The 19,355-nt window shown below is 40.9% G+C and overlaps 1 protein-coding gene across 1 annotated transcript in view; it reads right to left on the reverse strand.

Moving 5' to 3' along the window:
- The window catches only part of Anapc1 (anaphase promoting complex subunit 1), a 79,199-nt gene extending 62,877 nt beyond the window's left edge, over positions 1-16,322 (reverse strand). The window contains exons 1-11 of the mRNA XM_052183566.1: positions 16,096-16,322; positions 14,645-14,881; positions 13,166-13,327; positions 9,798-9,849; positions 9,500-9,600; positions 8,879-8,961; positions 7,409-7,482; positions 5,204-5,349; positions 4,783-5,003; positions 3,679-3,888; positions 969-1,064 (exon numbers count right to left, since the gene is read on the reverse strand). Of these exons, the coding sequence (XP_052039526.1) occupies positions 969-1,064; positions 3,679-3,888; positions 4,783-5,003; positions 5,204-5,349; positions 7,409-7,482; positions 8,879-8,961; positions 9,500-9,600; positions 9,798-9,849; positions 13,166-13,327; positions 14,645-14,857 (1,358 nt within the window). The 5' untranslated portion in view covers positions 14,858-14,881; positions 16,096-16,322. The remainder of the gene's footprint in view (positions 1-968; positions 1,065-3,678; positions 3,889-4,782; positions 5,004-5,203; positions 5,350-7,408; positions 7,483-8,878; positions 8,962-9,499; positions 9,601-9,797; positions 9,850-13,165; positions 13,328-14,644; positions 14,882-16,095) is intronic.
- Between the last annotated feature and the right edge of the window lie 3,033 nt (positions 16,323-19,355).

Below are 19,355 nucleotides of genomic sequence, written 5' to 3' on the forward strand. Positions count from 1 at the left end.
CACACTGGAGGAAGAAATGAAAAACAGTATAGCCTATTTTAAAATACACTGGCCAATCTCTTGAAACATTCAACTTGAATTTATCAGTCAATCCAACAGTTTCACTGATAGATGTCTACCCAAGAAAAGCAGAATTACTTATGTCCATACAAAGACATTTGCCCACAGGTTCCTAAGTCACAGTGATCACACAGTGAAAACAAGCAGGCATCATGGCACATGCCTTTACTCCAGAAGGAGGCAGAGGCAGGCGGGTCTGTGGGCTGAAAGCTAGCTTGGTCTACACAAAGTTTCTGGACAACCAGGGCCACACAATGAGGTAAGCAAATTATCCATCAATTAAATTGGTAAGCAAGTGAACATGACCTATCTATACAATGAATACAGTATAGTAACACTGAGGAAGTCCTCAGATAAGTCCCAACAGGGTGGATCCTAAAAAAAAAAAAAAAAAATCACTGTGAAAAGTGAAAAAGTTGATCCAAAAAAAAAAAAAAAAAAATATATATATATATATATATATATATCCAGCAAGCACCTTTAATTCCAGCACTCAGGAGGCAGAGGCAAGCAGATCTCTTTAAGTTCCAGGCCAGCCAAGGATACAAAATTACCAAAAAATAAATAAATAAAAAAAATAAATTAAAAACATATATGATTCTAGATTACATTAAATGTCCATAGAAAACCAAGAGACAAGGCAGAAAGCCCCCAGAATGACTGCCTGAGACTGGAGCAGGGTTAAGACTAGCTTGGCAGAGAAGATCTGCGTGGTGAGAGAAATTTTTAAGCCTGAACTGTGATGGCTGGCGGCTACACTCCTCTATAAATTTACTGAAAATCATGATACAACAAGTTAATCTTATGATATAACCTACTTCTCAATAAGGTTACAAAGGACAAACAGAAGGGAGAGAAGGAACCAGCTCTAAATGTCGTCAGAGATAATGGGAAACAGAAACACTTACCGTAACTGAAGCTGGGCTTCCACTAAGAAGCACAAGAACTTCTGTCCACACAGGTCAACCGTTATAAATACCTTGGAGGCTTGAGAATTTTTCTCTCTGAAGTAGACACATTATTAAACTGTCAGTATTAGTCCAAAAATCTACCTCAATAACTTAAAACTCTTTGAAAGCATTTTACAAGAAAGCTAAGTAATTCCTGGATCAACCAATAATCAAGATACAAAAACTTCATGTTCTGTGTATATGATAAACTATCTCTTCTAAAACTAATCCCTCCACTTTCAGATTCCCTCCTTTATCCATCATGCCCTTTCTCTATACAGACAACGCTTTCTCTACTGAGTAGAGCCCACTCAAGTGCTCTCATGTTAGGCCTTAGACTAGACTACGGCGTGAAGAGGATGAACCAAGGGGTTAAATGGAGGGCTGGGAAGATGGCCAACTAGTATGCACTTGCCATGCAAATGTGAGGACTGGAATTTGAATTCCCAAAACCCAACTAAATGTCAGGTGAGTATACAGTCCAAATATAAACACAGTACTTGGAAAGCAGAGACAAAGGGTCCCAGGAACAGGATGGCTAGCCAGACCAGTCAACTCTGGATTCAATTAAGAGACTTTACTTCAATAAACAAGGTGCAGAAAAATGAAGGAAGACTCCTGATATCAGCTCCAGACCTTCACATGTACATATGGTGCAACTACACAAGCAAACACACACATACTCCTCGGGGCTGCGGGGAATGAAGGGATTCGGGTGTTGTTGTTGGTTTTTTTCTTTTTTATCTAACCACACAACCATTTTTACTCACAGTGATGGTTAGGGTTATGCAGCTAGGTAAAAAACAAACATACAAAAATTCATCTTTTATATATACAAAGTGAGAAATTCGGGTGAAATTTGGAGACTACTTTCCATCCATAGTTGAGAGACTGCGGAAACCCCCTTAGGCAGCACCTAATGATTCTCTCAGCCTGTGCTCACTCCGCTCCTCCCATTGGCCTGCTGGACCAAGCTTCCCTACCACCCCTCAAGCCTAAGGTGAGTGTATCAGCATACCTCCCAAGGTCAAAGGTCAGAGCCAAACAGCACCAGCACCTGGAAATACCAGCACTACTTTCTTCTTGAGATGCCTGTGTTGTGCTGTTCCCGTTGCTACTCTCACTTGATGTCACTTCCTGTCTCTGTAGCAGTTCTCCTCACCGCCTCCCAAGTCCTGTCCTTAGCCTTTATCACCACTCAGCATTAGCTTGTTAGGAGTGACAGACTACCGTGAAGAGTGAGTAAATGTTTAAAGACTGCCCAGGAAAAGCTTACAATACACACACCGCCGTCACCTGACACACCAGAACCCCACAGGACCCCAAGGACCTCAAGAGCTCGAGCTCACTACACTCTAAATCCTAATTTACCTCTCTTGCCTCATCTCACCTACAAACTGTGCTGCTGACTGTCTTCTATGCACATGTAAGCAGGCCCACACACGAGCATTCTCACACCTCTTCATTATCAGGCTGCCCCTCCATCACAAAGCAAACCAGGAGTATCTGTGGTCCATGCTGTCTCTCTGAACTGCTCTCTGGATCACAGCACCCACTGGGCCAGTCTTTCCCAACCCTACCCACAGAATACTGAGTGCTCCAGCAGCACTGCCTTTAGCTTTGTGTTGGACACAAGGTATCTTTCAAGTACCTTGTCAATTAGCACACACACTGGCATGAGGCTGAATTCACAGAGTATCAATGAGATCATAGAAAGATTAGAGTTATTTCTCAAAAAGTAGAGCTGACATTTAACACTAAGATAAAACTTACTAAAAATTGCTATAAAATCTCAAATTACTGACTCTACATGTGATGGTTTAAATGAGATTGGCCCACCTCAATCCAACCTGTCCCAATCTCAAATTTATATACTTAGTCCCCAGTTTAGAGCCATCAGGGAAAGAAGGATTGGGGTTGTATTTAGCCTTGCTGGAGTGTCTCACTAGAACTAGGCTATGAGGTTTCAAAAGCCCCCTTCAGGCCCAGTGCCTTGTTCCTCCTCCTGCTATCTATGTATTAGGATGTAAAGCTCTCGGCTACTGTTCCAGCACCAGGCCTGTCTGCTTCACACCAATATGGCAATGGACTGACCCTCGGAAACCCTAAGTAAGCCCCAATTAAATGCTTTCCTTTATAAGTTTTGCTACAGTCAGGATGTATTTTCACAGCAATAGAAGCCTGACTGTAACACTACAGAATTAAGACGTTTTACCCCAAAACTTCAAACACCTCAAACCTCAAAGATTACTATTAGGATGTAAAGCTCTCAACTACTGCTGGTTTGCAGACAAGCATCTGCAATGGCATCTGATGCCCTCCTCTGGTGTGTCTGAAGAGAGCAATGGTGAATACAGAAAACAAATAAACCTTAAGAAAAAGAAGAACCTTTAAAGATTACTATCTTAAAGAAATATTTGATGACAAAACATTTTTACAACCATTTTAGTATCAATAATTTATTCTTCTAAAATTAAGGTGGTATAAAAATGTATCTCTACATAGTTTCCGTGTTAATACCATAATCTAATGTTGAAGGATACTTTAAAAATTCACATATATTTGACAAGCACTCTACCACTGAGTTAAACTGCCAGGTACAACACCAAAAATCTTGCAAAAACACTAGTAATATTTTTCTTTGAACATAAAATTATATCCACCAAACCTTATATTTGGAAGTGTCTCAGTCCATAAGTGGTCAATGCACAGCTCAGGAATAATTGGCTCTGTTTCTGGTGCCAAAAATGAGTCGTTGAAACTGCCACTTGGAGAGTGAGAAATGCTGTGTCTCTTTGGTGACTGATTGTGGCTTGAAAGGTTGAATCTTTGCACCCCTGAGAAAGAGTGCACACCTAGGGCAGGAGAGTGAGCACGACTGCAAAATAACCAGAGAGGACGTCACTGTGAGCAGCTTGTGTTCCTAACACATGCTGGTAACAGTCTCCACTCCCACACACAGGAAGAACTAACGGTACAATCCCAGTAACATATACATTTTCAGAATTGAATAGCTATTTAAACGGTTTGTCCTAACTCGTTTTATGACAGCCTAAACTTTATTTAAAACCTGTGTTAATTAAAATGCAGTCATACCAGGCATAAAGGGGCAAGGCCTTAATCCCATCATTCAAGAGGGAGAGACAGGCAAATCTGAGTTGTAGCCCAGCTTGATCTACTCACTGAGTTCCAGGACAGCTAAGGCTACACAGAAAGGAGATACACACACACACACACACACACACACACTGAACACTTAAACCATATTTTCTGAAGAATAAACACATTTTCAGTTATAAATGTATATATATGAAAATTACTCATTATTCAAAAAGGTCTAAAGTATGATGCTGTACTTTCAGACTTCTGCAAAAGAGCAAAACAGTACATACAGAATCATCTATGAGCCTCTATGTCAATAAAAACATATGTAAGTATACATATTATCAAAAATAAAACAAAAAATTATAAATTAAGGTTAAAAACTAACAAAATATTTATAGAATTAAATGCTCATCCAAGTGCTAATACCTCATGGGAGAAACAAATTAACTGTACAGCAGCATGAACAGGTTCTAAATGTGATATAGGAAACTGAGGCATCACGGATATTCAAGTCCTAAAGTAGCCATAGTTGGGTTTCTGCCTAGTCCCCTAAAAACTATCCAAGAGTTGTCAAAAGAAACCTTAAATCCTTCAAAACATAAGAGAGCTAAAATAGCAGATTTCTGTTGCTTCAGTTATCTTGTTTAAAACAAAAACAAATACCCACCTTAGAGCCGCCATGTTGGAAATGGAAGGCGACCGAGCGTGCAGACTAGGTGAGGAGGCCGAGCGACTCTGGCTGTGAATGGAAGAGTAATTCTGGAATGGCGAGGCCACCGGGGACTCGCCCTTAGAGAGGCTTCTGAGGTGTGCTGTCAGGGAGCTGCTAGTGGCTGCGTTCTGCAGGGTCCCTGCCTGCTCAGGGAACTTTAAAACAGCATTCTCTTCCTTAAGTCAAAGGAATGGGAAAAATAAGAAAACAATCAGAACAAAGAGTAAATTGTTTGAAATTGCCTTGAAGATGCATGTAGATGGCAGTTAGCAGAGACAAAGGGCTTGTTCTTTACCAAAGAAACTCAACTGATCGCAAACGTCAAGTGTTGAGGGTTTGCTCTCTGCCATGAGAAGGAGCAGGATCAGTCCCTCACCTCTGGCTTCACCCTCCGGAGAGTCCACACGGAGTGCACATTCTGAGCAGCATCGTAGGTCATTACAATGGAGGGGTCAATGTTCAGAAACACTATTTTCACTGCTGGATCTACAACATACTGCACCCGAGATGAGCCAAAAAGACCTAAAAATCAAAATGGAAATGACCAGGGACAGAATATATTGGCTTTATGCTCTTAAAATTCTTTAAGAAGAATTTTCTCATTGTTCCTAAAAGAGAATCAAGCCAATTAAATCACAAAATTATTCAATGTTAATGTAACTGACAACAAATTTTAAATTGTCAACTTCCTTAAATGCCTTAAACAAAGCATGACTGTTCTACCCTGACACACATACAACTCAAATGGTGAAGATTTGTCCTGATTCATTATTAAATTCATCAGCCCAAGGCAACGGGTGTTTTGTTTTGTTTTGTTTTTGAGAAAGGGTTTCACTATGTAGTTCTGGCTGTATTGGAACTCACTATGTACACCAGGCTGGCTTCAAACTCAGAGATCCACATGTTTCTGCCTCCCAAGTGCTGGGATTAAAGGTATACATCACAACATCCAGCTAACAATCAACTTCTTTAGAGATTAGAATCATCTACTGGAAATGTCTGACTTGCTCACTGGTTCTATTCTGTCCTCTGTAATAATAACCCAGAAGTGGTAAAGAATGTGTTTTACACATTCTTATTATAAATGAAGTTTTTCCAGCTGAGTCCAGTTATTTTTTCTATAACATCACAAACCAAGTTCCATATCCTTGACAGTTTCATTCTCGGTTAAAATATTGGGAAATGGGGGCTGGAGAGATGGCTCGGTGTAAGAGCACTGATTGTTCTTCTGAAGGCCCTGAGTTGAAATCCTAGCAACCAAATGGTGGCTCACAACCATCTATAAAGAGATCTGATGCCCTCCTGTGGGGTGTCTGAAGACAGCTACAGTGTACTTACATATAATAAATAAATCTTTTTTAAAAAATTGATAAATAAATAAAACATGATTATTCTTCAGAAATAGAAAAATTTTATAAAGAAATAATAAAACTATCCAAGCATGGTAACACACACCTTTAATCCCAGCACTTGGGAGGCAGTGGCAGGCAGATCTCTTGTGAATCTGAAGCCAGTCTGGAACTCTACATAGAGTTAAGAAGCTACACAGTGGTATCCTAAAGTTAAGAGGGCTTTTCTTTTTAGGAGAGGAAGGAACAGGGCTGGAGATAGCTGGGCCAAGAATGCTTGGTGATCTTGCAAAGGACCCAAGTTCAATTTCTAGCACCCATGTCAAGTAGCTTACAATTATCTTTAACTTCAGCCCCAAGGATCCAAGTCTATCTTCTGGCCTCTGTGGACATCTGAACTCATGTGTATATACCTACACTTGGGTACACACACACTAAAAATTATAATAAAATCTTTTAAGAGAAAGAGAGGCTGTCCCCAAAGTGCTAGTCTCAAGCAATCTTCCTGCCTCGGCCTCAGTAGCAGCTGTGACTATAGGTACTTAGCATCACAGCCAATTTTTTGTCAAATTAGAATTTTACTGTGCTTATATACTACACTTACTAATTGTAAGTATATATACTTAAAAGAGAGCTGGTGTGTTTTACTAGAACAGGACAAAGGCTTGGTTTAGCCAGTGGCTATTGGACTCATGATCAGAAGATAACACCTCAGTGGTACTTGGAATGTACAAGTAAAATGACCAAAGACTCTAAACGCCCTTCTAGTCTTCAGTCTATTATTTGTAGATACCTATTTGTGTGTTGTAAAGCCTAAATTTTAAGCCAAGCATACAGCAATACTTTAGAAATACTCAAAGTGCAAACCCCAGGAATCTTCAACAAAGACAGTAAAATAATAAAATGTACCCAGCAATCAGGACCTATGAACGTTCCCTTAAAAAAAAAGAAAACTTTAGTTCATCCAAATATCTTTCATTTTCTTATTTTTAAAGGACAGACACCTACAAGCAAATTATCAAATGTCAGTGTCCCTCAGTGATATATAAGCCTTGGCTTTGCTGAGATAACTTTTGTCCTTGCTTTCAATGAGTTATTTTCACGATAAAAGTTACTTTTATAATATGCTTAAATTACCTTCTAATAAAACAAGTCACTTTTAAAATAAACTTTTTACTTCTTCCCTCAATGTCAAAACACACTTACATAAAAGAATATGAAAGTGCACTTACTTCCGGATTTACAAACAAGTGGAGTTATTTCATCTAGTGGGTGCAGCATGCTGAACATAGTAGGCAAAGGTTCTCTAGCAATAAACAAACACACAATCCGTCACCAGAACGATGCGCACCTCGGTGCCAACACCACCAACTGAACATGAAATGCCCACCGAGGCTCACGTCTGAACCCTTGGTCCCCAGCTGCAGCACTGCTTTAGGAGGCAGTGGAGCCTTAGAGAGAGCAGGGTCTTAGGGTTACTGCCCAGCCCTGTTCCCATCCCTCATTTCACTCACTTCCTGGTCTGCCAGGACGTACAGAGCCTGTGCCACACAGCCCTGCCATAAACTCTGCCTTACCTTCCCTGAACACAGGGCTGAAATCGTGAAGCAAAGTAAGTCCTTCCTCCCGCAATCCCGGTCAAGCATTCTATCATAGCTACCATCTCAAAAAATGACCTTCTAAATTCCTCACAAACTGTCAAGGCATCTTCCATTTAGTTCTAAACTCTTCTTGTAATAATTCTGTGCATACACACATAGAGAAGGAAGCTGACTATGTCCAGGGTAGAATCTGCAAAGAGCAGCCGCCACAGGATAGACTCCCGAAAATAACGATGGGTTCGAGATAAGCTGGTCCCTTATCTCTCCTAGTTGCAGTGTGTCTACAGGAGGCAAGAAATTTAGCCTCCGACACTTGTTCATAAATGGATACATTTTTTAAAAGAAGAGAAAAATACTTCAAGTAATTAAGTCTGAAATTTTCAATAAGGTAAAGAAGAGAAGAACTGGCTAGGCAGTGGTGGCGCATGCTTTTAATCCCAGGACTTGGGAGGCAGAGGCAGGCGGATTTCTGAGTTCGCAGCCAGCCTGGTCTACAGAGCAATTACCAGGACAGTCAGGGCTACACAGAGAAACCCTGTCTTGAAAAACCAAAAAAAAAAAAAAGAGAAGAGAAGAACTAGCTTTTCTATGAACACAGAGATGAAAATCTGCACAGTTCTCACACAGCAAGTGTCTGCTACTGCTGTGAGACCCTGTGTTTGTTCTGCACGTTCCTCCTTTCAGCAGGCACACTATCAACAGACATCCACCACTGACTAAGCACTTAATAGACACTGGGCCCCCTGTGAGAGTCCGTGCAGATCCCAAGAGCTAACGAAGAACATTCCTGAAACAAGGAAGAAAATGAAAATGAAGAAAGTGATAATGGTCTGTCCAAAGCGGTACAACAAAGACATGGCAGAGCTCAGAATCGAACCCTGTCCTCCAGCTACGGCTCAGCGTCCCCAGGAGAGCACAGAGCAGTGGGGTGCTGTGTAAGCACTCAGAGCTGAGCTCAACTGGCACTTCTGAGAATGGTGCGATACTTGTGCTGTGACCATGGATACCTCACCAGCCAAACATTTAGGTTAGCATGTTGACTTCAGGATCAACACTATAAAAGCCCAAGAAATAATATTCTGAACATAATAAAATGAATACCTAGGTAGACTTGGAGGCACCTCATGTGAAGAACTGCTTCGTTCAAACAGCAAACCATATTTAGTGGCCCAAACGTTTGCCACCTATCAATAAAAGGGTGGGGGAATAGAAGAAAGAAAACTACAGTTTAAGCAAAAATCAGACAGAAAACAGAACATTCTCTTTGAATTTACTGAGGGCTTTCAAAGTAACATCACAAAATATAGTATTTCAAAATCTATGATTTTAACAAGCAACTCTAAGACAAAAAAAAAACAAAACCCACAAACCAGGTGCTCAAAGTGAAACTGGGGCTGATGTCATTAACACAGTGTAACAGCTCTGAGCACTAAAAGATGATGTGATACAAAAAAGGCCAATATTACTCATATGCCTAATACAATAGAGCCAACGTGACTTTGTAAACATCATTAAACTGACAAACATCTCATGCTTCATAATTTACTTCACTACAAAATTATTTTTGTGGAAAGAATAGTCACATAGTAAACTAAAACTACTGAAATTCAGTTAAATAAAAACTAACACCTTTAACATATAAGAGACCTACATTAAACATCTGCTGCACATGATTACATGTTACACAAAATACACACCAGAGACTGACGACACTGAGTTTACCTGGAATGGTAAGGAAGCTATATAATCCTTCCCGTCTGTGCTATGCATGTTCATACATGAGCTCTGTAATATACAGATGCATTTCTCTAGTTCATGACTCTCTGAAAGGGAAGAGTACAAGATTTATGAGTTGTTTATTTTCCTGCTAAACAGTTCAATCCAAACAGCAAAAGTTCATCAAGACATTACGCGAAACATTTATATTGAGCCACTGTGATTAAGAGTTGCTTATGAATATATCACACAATGAGATAAATGCTTAGAATCATGGAAAATAAAATTTCATAAAGAAACTTACTATAGATCTTTTCAGACTTATCCTGTGATATAATGAAGTCACACCATAATGCCTAAAATCAAAACAAAATGTTTGTCTAAGAAAATTATATCTAAATAATCATCCACAAGCGAATGGCATCAGAAACAACATTTACATAGTCCATTCCCTCAGCTCAATACAGATGTATTTACACACACAGTCATACATACCATGGCAACAAACAAGAGTAACAAAAAGTAAGATTACAGCACTGAAATACTACATACTCTAAGAAGACATGTTTACAATTAAATCTTAAGAGAGAGGAAAACAAAGTAATCAAAAGACTCAGTTGACCTAAGTCTTTCAATTACAGCTCTAACATCAGCTCAGGAGATACAAAGCCTGCATCTTACAAAAACAAGGATTATTCTAGAGCTTAAGTGACTCAGCAGACTTTAGAGTCTATGCTCACATTAGAAGAATGTTTAAAAACAGTTTCCCCTATTAATGCCACTAAATTGAACACTTAGAAATGGTGTAAAGCATAAATTTTATGTTGTGTGTATATAGTCTGCCACAATTCTAAAAATATTAAAATGCTACTAATTTTTATTTAAAAACTAAAGATGCTCTCTTTTTGTTTGCTTTTGAGAGAGGGTCTCACTATGTATCCCTGCCTAGCCTGGAACTCAATATGTAGACAAGGCTACCTCAAACTGAGAGATTCGCCTGCCTCTGCCTCCTAAGTACTGAGAAGAGGTGTCCACCACCATGTCCAGCTGAAGATATTTTGTTAAGAACTCACAAAACTATAAGCCTTCAGAGAAAAAATAATACTCTAATATCACCTAATAGTGAATCACACTTTTAACGATTCCAATGCCCCCTACCTTCCCCTCAAAAGTCTTTTTTTAGCCTAATTTTTTGGAACCAAAATTCAAGCAAAGTTCATTTAACAAGGTTCAAAAATATTGCATTTGGCCTGGCACTTACAATACATGACTGTAATCACAGCACTACAGTGGCTGAGGCCAGGGGGTTCTCATTTAAGGACAGTCTGAGTTCTACATAGTATAACTCTGTTCAAGAAAGGAAGGAATTTGGTAATGTCATTTTAGTGTCTGCCATCCAGAACAGTTCATACTTTTTCCTCCTCCCTGATTCACGTTTTAAGAGACCACAATGTAAACATTCCCAAATTCCAAATACCTCTAGTTGCTCACTTCACTATTTTTTCTTTTAAACTCATTATCACAGAAATTTTCAGATACACACACAAAGGAAACACAATTTATCCCCATCCACAGCTTTTATAATTATCAGCCTTCAGCCATTTTTTTGTTTTGTTTTGTTCCCCCCCCCATCCCCCCCAGAAGGTATCTCTGGATAACCCTGGCTGTCCTGGAACTTGCTCTGTGGACAAGGCTCACCTTGAACTCAAAGATCTACTTGCCTCTGCCTCCCAAGTGCTAGGAGTACAGGCGTTCACCACCTCTGGCCAGCAAGCTTCATTCATTCATTCATTCATTCATTCATTCATTCATTCATTCATTTTGAATCAAGGTCTCTCTGCAGAGCCCATGCTGCCCTGTAACTGGATATGCCCAGGCTGGTCTCAAAAGCAGAGATCCGCCTGGCCTCCTAAGCACTAAGATTAAAGGAGTGCACAGCCACACCCAGCCTCCGTTTTTTTTTTGTTTTGTTTTGTTTTTGACTTGTTTTTTCCCCCCCCCCCCCCCCCCCGAGACAGGGTTTCTCTGTATAGCCCTGGCTGTCCTGGAACTCACTCTGTAGACCAGGCTGGCCTCAAACTCAGAAATCCACCTGCCTCTGCCTCCCAAGTGCTGGTATTACAGGCATGCGCCACCACCGCCCAGCTCAGCCTCTGTTCTTTATGATTACCTTTATTATTTATTTTGTGTATACCATAGCAGTCTGAGGACAACCTGCAGGAGTCAGTTCGCTCTCTCCAGCATATAGGTCTGTGAATTAAACTCAGGCTGTCAGGCTTAGCAGAAAGTGCCTTTATCAGCCTAGCCATCTTTCTGGTCACAGCCATCACTAAGTAACCTCCAAGCCATTCCTCAAATATCATGCTACTTTGGAATTTGCAGCCCTAGATTTCAAGTTTACTATAAACTGAACACTTGATCTAAATATTCACATTACATATTTCTCAAAAGAAAACATAGTAGACATCACATTTTTCCCTGTATTATAACTAGCTACAGGTACATACAATATAAGTTAAGCTGAACCTGATCATTTGACTGAGCGAGAAACCAAAAACAGTTCTGAAGAGAAGATTCATTTGTTTCTTTACACTTAGCAAGTACTATCTTGCTGTCATGTATTATTCTTTTCGGCAACTGTGTAAATAACCATTTCAACCATGTCTGAACTGATAACACACTAGAAACTAGAAAATGATTTCTGCTTCTACCATTTCTTTTACATTTATAGGTTGGTATTCTTCAATAAGTGAGGAGTTTCCTTCATCTAACAGTGATAAATTACTTATCTTCCTGAAGTAGTAAGTGCTTAATTTCTTCTATCAATTTTAGGAAATGATCCCAACGACTCCTGCAATAGTAGCAAATTAGGGTGAATTTCCTTTCACTGTGAACCCAATGATTTATATGTATCAGTATCTGGAAATGAATTACAATAATCATGTATTTTTAGGTGTTTTTATTCTCACATAATTTTTGTGGATAATAACAAATTTTAAGTCTCACATCTAGCACTAAAATAGTATTATTTGCAATACTGTGTGTGTGTGTAAAAGTGCTTGCCTTGCATATAAAAGGGCCTAAACTCAATCCTCAGTACTACAAAAATAATAGCAATAAAAATAAGATTGTGCTGGGTGCTCCTTTAATATCAACATTCAAGAGGCAGAGGAATGGGATCTCTGTGCGTTAAAAGCCAGCTTATACTACAGAGTACGTTCCAGGACAGCCAGGGTTTTAGAGACCCATCTCCCGAAAAAAAAAAAAAAAAAAAAAAAGAAAAAGAAGATTAAAAAGAAAATATCACTAGCAAAGGATAACATGAAGAATGTGATAAGTGGGCTGGAGAGATGGCTCAGACGTTAAAGGCTAGGCTCATAACCAAAACTATAAGAATGTGATGAGCCAGACATGGTGATAAGTGCCTGTCATACTCAGAGGCTGGGGCAGGAAGATCTCTAGTACCAGGCCAGTCTGGGCTACAGAGACCCTATCATGTTGGCTAAAATAAAAATCCTACTTTCCTGCCAGTCTCCATTACATGACATAATGTACAACCAACTGCTACAACTGTTACACTGTTGTTGTCATTTATTATCATTTTAAAACACAAACTTCTTTCCCAAACAGCTATATGAACAGTTGCTCGCTGTGCAAACTCCATGAACTCACCTGCTGGACAGTGCTATCCACTGTGAACGCTTTGTACACGGCCAGCGCCTGGCTTTTACTCCCTTTGCTCCAGATAACCATGTTCCCAGCCACGTAGAGCTCTTCATCATAGTCGGCTGCATCTCCAATCTCACTCACACCTTTTCTTAACTGCCAGCTTTCCTTAAAAATAAATTAACACACAGGACATGCTCAGTACTTCTTCCTTCTTTTTCAGTAGTCTGAAGCAAGATCTGCCTGTGAAGTAAGTCTCAACCCAAGACTAACTCCTAAAAGGACTGCAATACACAGGTGAGCACAATAAGTGAATTAGCAAAGTGGGTACATTACATCAGGGGACTCTTGAGATAACTTAAGAGAGGTAGGAGAGATGGCTCAGTGGTTAAGAGTACTGGCTGCTCTTCTAGAAGATTGGGGTTTGATTCTCAGCACCTACACAACTGTCTGAACTTCAGTTTCAAGAGATCTGACTCCCCTCTTCTGGCCCATTTGGGCACTGCACACACACACACACACACACACACACACACACACACACAGTGCACAGACATACCAACAGGTTTTTAAAAAAAAAAACTGACTCAAAAAATTCTCTATAGGAAGTATTTTCTTTTATACTTATAAGTCCCTAGTATTGTTCTGCCAAATATTAACACAGGCACACAAAAAGTATATTTTACATACAGAGTATAAGAAAAAAACCTATGCTTGAAGGGAAACTAAAAGTATGTATTAAATGTATGTAGAAGGCAGAAAATAGACATGGGACTCAATGGGGACTTCCTTGCTTCACAGCTGCAAATACACTCATCTTCTTTCCCTTGTCCCACACATAAGATGAATGAAACCTACAACGTTCCTGAGATTACATTCCAAGAGATTGGATTCCAAAGGCATATGAAGATTAGGTAAAGCAGAAGAAGAGAGGTACAGCTCAGTGGTAGATCAAAAGTCCAGGGTCAGTCTGGGCTACTTACTAAGGCTCCACCTCAAAATAAAAAGAACTACGGCTCCAACACTCTTATGTGGCAACAACCCTCTTCTAGAAACGTGTTGCAGGTACCATTTCTAATCTCTAGCATTTAGTCATCAATGAGTATAAAACCTGATTATCCACATACAAAGTGAAGAAGCTTAAAACGAGCCATGACTGAAGTACTCAACTCTCATTACAAGTTACATAGCATGCCTAAGTAGGCAGCACAGTATTTCAGCACTGACTGAAATGACCAAACATTAGCTTTTAACCAAATGCCAACATACGCTCATTTCTCACATGCACATAGGTATCTTTATATTAGTACATTACATTAGTACTACATATGTACTAATGTAATGTAACACATTACATTACATTAGTACATACTTTACATTCATTACATTCATTAATATAATACTTTACATTAATACATAATTCATTAGTAATTATTCATATAAACATTCTATATTTCAAAAGTATGATGAGAATATTAATAAAACCTTCTGTTTCTCATGGATTGTAACCTCCTGAAGAGATCCCACCAGGCCAGCGGCACCATCAGAAGACCATAACTCAGAGGCTGGCTGCAGCTGACGAAGCTGCAGGTTCAGAGCATTAGGGTGGTGCTTGCAGTGCTCTCGGCCAAAAGGAACGAATTCCTGCAAATCCCCGGCTGCAATCATCGTTGCCCTTTCTTCAGAGAAGTTCGACATGGGTTCCAAATATCAACATTATTTCTGTGTGAATTCAAACACATTCTTGTCAGCCTTCTAGTCAAAACTAATTTATTACTACAAAGAGTTGGATGGAACTATGTCCGAAACATGCGGGTCCACCACACAGACATTTCAGACACACAGTACATAAAGATAGCTAACATTCTAACATTCTGTGGCATGGTATATGCAGATCTTGTCTTTGAAAAAACCCCTACAACAACATTTGATGGCAGCACAATACTGTTAGTGTTTGTAATGGCACTTAAGAATAACAACTGCTAGCCGGGCGTGGTGGCGCACGCCTGTAATCCCAGCACTTGGGAGGCAGAGGCAGGCGGATTTCTGAGTTCAAGGCCAGCCTGGTCTACAGAGTGAGCTCCAGGACAGCCAGGACTACACAGAGAAACCCTGTCTTGAAAAACCAAAATAAATAAATAAATAAATAAATAAATAATAACAACTGCTAACTAAATATGACTTGAAACTTTTTTTTAACAATCTGAAAGCCTCTAGTTTATACAAAGCCCTCTATAGCTACAAAATCTTCCTTGCTGTGACTTAAAAGTTATCCCTGAGATGACAACGTCCAAAAACAGGCCCAAGTTTCTTTCACCTCCTAGAAATAAAATCAATATTGAGAACAGAACTTGAAACAGAACCACATACGCCTTATAAAAAGTAGGAAAGAAAATTCAAAATGTGGCTGGCCTATCCAAATTCTACTTAACAAAGCAGTCAACATTAAAGAACCTGCAACTTTCCCAACTTTTCCTTGGCCAAACATGTAATGTCATTCCCTTATAGCTTAAAACAAACCCACATCTTTTTTGCAGTTCGTATCTTTTAACCCAAAGACATCATATTTAATACTTTTACGGTTCTCCAAAAGTTGTTAAACGTGTTATTCGTTACAGGCCACATAAAAGCACTGAGTTGACATGCTAGAAATAAAACTTATTACTGATTACTGGGAACATATGCAAACAGCGGGACCCTGGGTTGTATCTCTACAAAAATAGGCTCTCCGTGCTTTTGAGTAAACCGCCTAACGGCCCGAGCATCAAGCTCAGGGCGCGTCGGGCCAACCCGGAGAGCCCAGTCTGGGGCTGGGGTCCTTCTCACCCCAGCAGGAGCTCAAGGCCAGGCCCGGGGCGCTCAGCCCTTGGGTCACCCGTTGCAGCGAAACTCCCAACACCAAGTTGCAGCAATGCGCTACCCGGCCCGGCCCGCACCTGAGTGACTCGGGACGCGTCAGGCGCTTGCGAGCCCCGGCAGCTCCCCGGAGGCACAGGGGCCGCGAAGGCCCGAGAGCAGCGGCAGGACGGTCACGATGGCTCCTCGCCGCCACAGTTTCTCATCCCTTTTCCCTCCCCGAGGCCGGAGGAAGAATGGGCCGCAGCGGGATATCAAAGACTTGCGAAGAACTCAAATGGAAGTCTCCATCTTGGATTTCCCGACCTGCCTCAGAGCAAGGCGGGGACGCGCGGCGGCGGAGGACCTAGCGCCTGCGCAATTGGAAAAGGTGTCTGTGCGAGTGCCTACCACGAAGGCAGCCACGTAGCGACATTACCTTTTTAACAAACCAAATCTCAAAGATCCGGAACTACCTTCTCAATTGAGTTAAGTTAGGTTATTTTTTACAGCTGGTTGAGTTTCCTTCTCATCTCAAAAGGGGATGTGTGCCTCCTCACTGAGGAATTGGAGCGCAAGGGAGATCGCTCGTTTTCCCAGGATTGTTTGGAAATCACTACCCGGAAATCGCACACCCCCACCCAAGATGGGCTTTAGTCCGGTAACTGCTCGTCACCTCTAGGTTTAAAAGAGAAAAAAAAAAAAAATGGTGAGGCCTATCATTGTCTAAAGAATAAAGAGTTCCAGTCCACTTCTTTGGCCCGAAATGCAGTTTGTTGGAATTTGATAACTTCACTATAATTGTGTATTGTGACACACACTTTGATATCTTAGTTTATTCTCATCCCTTTCCTTGGAATGCCATCCTTCAGAGCTTGAGGCTGCACTCCAACAGTGGAAGACTCCGGAGAACCTGAGCTTTCCGGGGACCCCCTGAGTAAACAACACGGAGCCAGGAATCATTGGGGTCCTCCTGAACCGGAAGGAGGAATGGCAACCCCCAAGCCCCCAGCCCATTTGGTCAGTCTCCATTACAGTTTGTCCGGCAGAATGTATTTTCTGAGGATTGTTAATTAGCCTTCCTTTTCTGGAAGTCGGGGGTCTGGTGGAATTTTCCAAAAGTCCTGACCCTACAACAGGAAGGATTGCTCTTAGAACTTGGTGAGTGGAATGCCTGTTGAGCTGAAATTCGCTTGCTTGGATATTCAAAAACAGTCAAATTAACACTCATATTCCACATGTTCTGCTCCGCCGACCTCTTGATTCCTTCCTGCAAAACCTCACCATCCTACAAAAGTCTATCACCAACAAGGCTATCTGGAAAAACAAACAAAAGAAAACCCAACAAGAGCTCATTTAAGTTGCCTCTCTGGAGTCATTGCTTCTATTCTCCATCCTCTTGACCAACACAATCTGTCTACAACACCATCAACCCTGCCAGCAGTCACTCGGAGTAGAAAGATAACCCACTCTCCACCGTGCTCTAACCAACCAAACCACTGTCATACTCCTTGAGTCTGTGATATCTTCTGCCACTGCCAGACTTGGATGAGGGATATGGGAATTGGCTTCTGAAGAGGCCATGCTTAGAAACCCAAAATGGTAGGGAGCAAACTGGTAAGTGAATGAAAACAAGGACATGACCACTCCTAGATATGGTTGAGGAGGTTTTTATTGTAGATATGAGGGAGAGAACAGCCAGAAGTTCCTGAAAAGAGTCTGTTCTAAAGACAGTCAGCAAAATAGACCAAGCCATGAGAGGATTGAGGAGGAAAAGGGGACAAAAGAGAAAGAAAAGAGAGAAGTCCAAGCAAACCCAAAGAGATCCGCGAGCAGAGCCAAGAGGACCAAGAGCCTGAATACCAAGAGAGAAGCCGGAAATCAAGACAACCTGTGGCCAAAATGGCTGGGTGATGAGGGGGGGGGATGATTGGGGAAGGGAAGCTGAAGAGGTTTGGGGATGGGGTGGGTGATAAGTACTGAGAGGAGCCAGGCTCTAGTGTTGCTGGGAGAGCCTGGTGACCAACATTTGTTTTGATTTGTTAACAGGCATCTCAGTAACCATTTGTCCTGAATGCCTTTGGGACCTAACAGCCAATACGAGCAAGGCAGGAAGGAGACACTTATAAGTTATCCTTTATTTTCTCTTTCCCATAGACTGTTCTATTGAATTTTTGACTGTACAACCTGTTGTGAACTACACTTCGTGACTGAGGGGACATATCCATCCATCTGCAAGATGGTCGCATTTGGTTGTAAAGTGCAGGCAGTGCAATATTTGTTATGTCTTCTTTACCTACCCTTGTCCTCTTTTCTTCATCCTCTCTCCAGACAGGGCTAACCACCAGTACTCTTCATTCTTGGGTCGCTCTGAGGAACACAGAACACATAGCTGTCCAAGATGGGAATTAGGGAGTCACTAAAAAGGTTATCTCAACCGTCATTGATGGACATTGAGCAAATCTCTTAGGGTGCTTCTTTGTGGTTTCTGCCTATATGACCACAAGGCCTACTCTGATAGCCCTTCTCTAGCAGATCTATCTTAGCTCTCTATTGCTGTGATAAAATGACCAATGACAATTTATGGAACAGAAGGTGTATTTTATCTCACATCATTCAGGAAGTCGGGGCAGGAACTCAAGGCAGGAACCTGAGGGCAGGAACTGAAGCAGAGACCACAGAGGAGTGTGAAATAATGGCTTGCTCCTCATGGCTTGTTGAGCCTGCTTTTAAAAAAAATACCCAATGAGTCTACTTAGTGCTGTTTGTATGTGCATGGATGTGGGACCATCTACTGGCTCATGGATAGTCTCTCGGGATGCATCTCTGAAGAAAACTGACTTTGAAAGAAAAAGTGTTGGGAGAGATAGGGGAAAACTTGGAGAGGCATTACATGCATATATGAATATAAATAAATCTTTTAAAAATAATAATGCTTCTTTCTGGATGAGAGTCTTTTCTATTTTATTTATTCATTTTCATTTATTTGCATGTGTGGTGTGTATATGGGTGTGTGAATTGGGGGTGGGGGACTCACAGGTGACATGGCACTCACGTGGAAGCCAAAATTCTATTATGGGTGTTAGGAACACCCATAACTCGGGTCTCAAAGAGCATCAAGCATGCTTAACTGCTAAGCAATCTGTCCAGCCCTTAGTAGCAGCTCCTTCACACACACACACACATACACACACACACATATACATACATTCTTACATATATACTCTCACACACACTCAACACATACACTTTCACATACACATACACACTCTCACATACACACATATTTACATATACTGAAGTGGACATTTCTGGTTTCTTTGGAAACTCAGTTGTGTCATGTGATATTTTCCCTGAAGCT

The sequence above is a fragment of the Apodemus sylvaticus genome, chromosome 5, assembly GCF_947179515.1.
Source record: "Apodemus sylvaticus chromosome 5, mApoSyl1.1, whole genome shotgun sequence".
In the NCBI taxonomy this organism is placed as follows: domain Eukaryota; kingdom Metazoa; phylum Chordata; class Mammalia; order Rodentia; family Muridae; genus Apodemus; species Apodemus sylvaticus.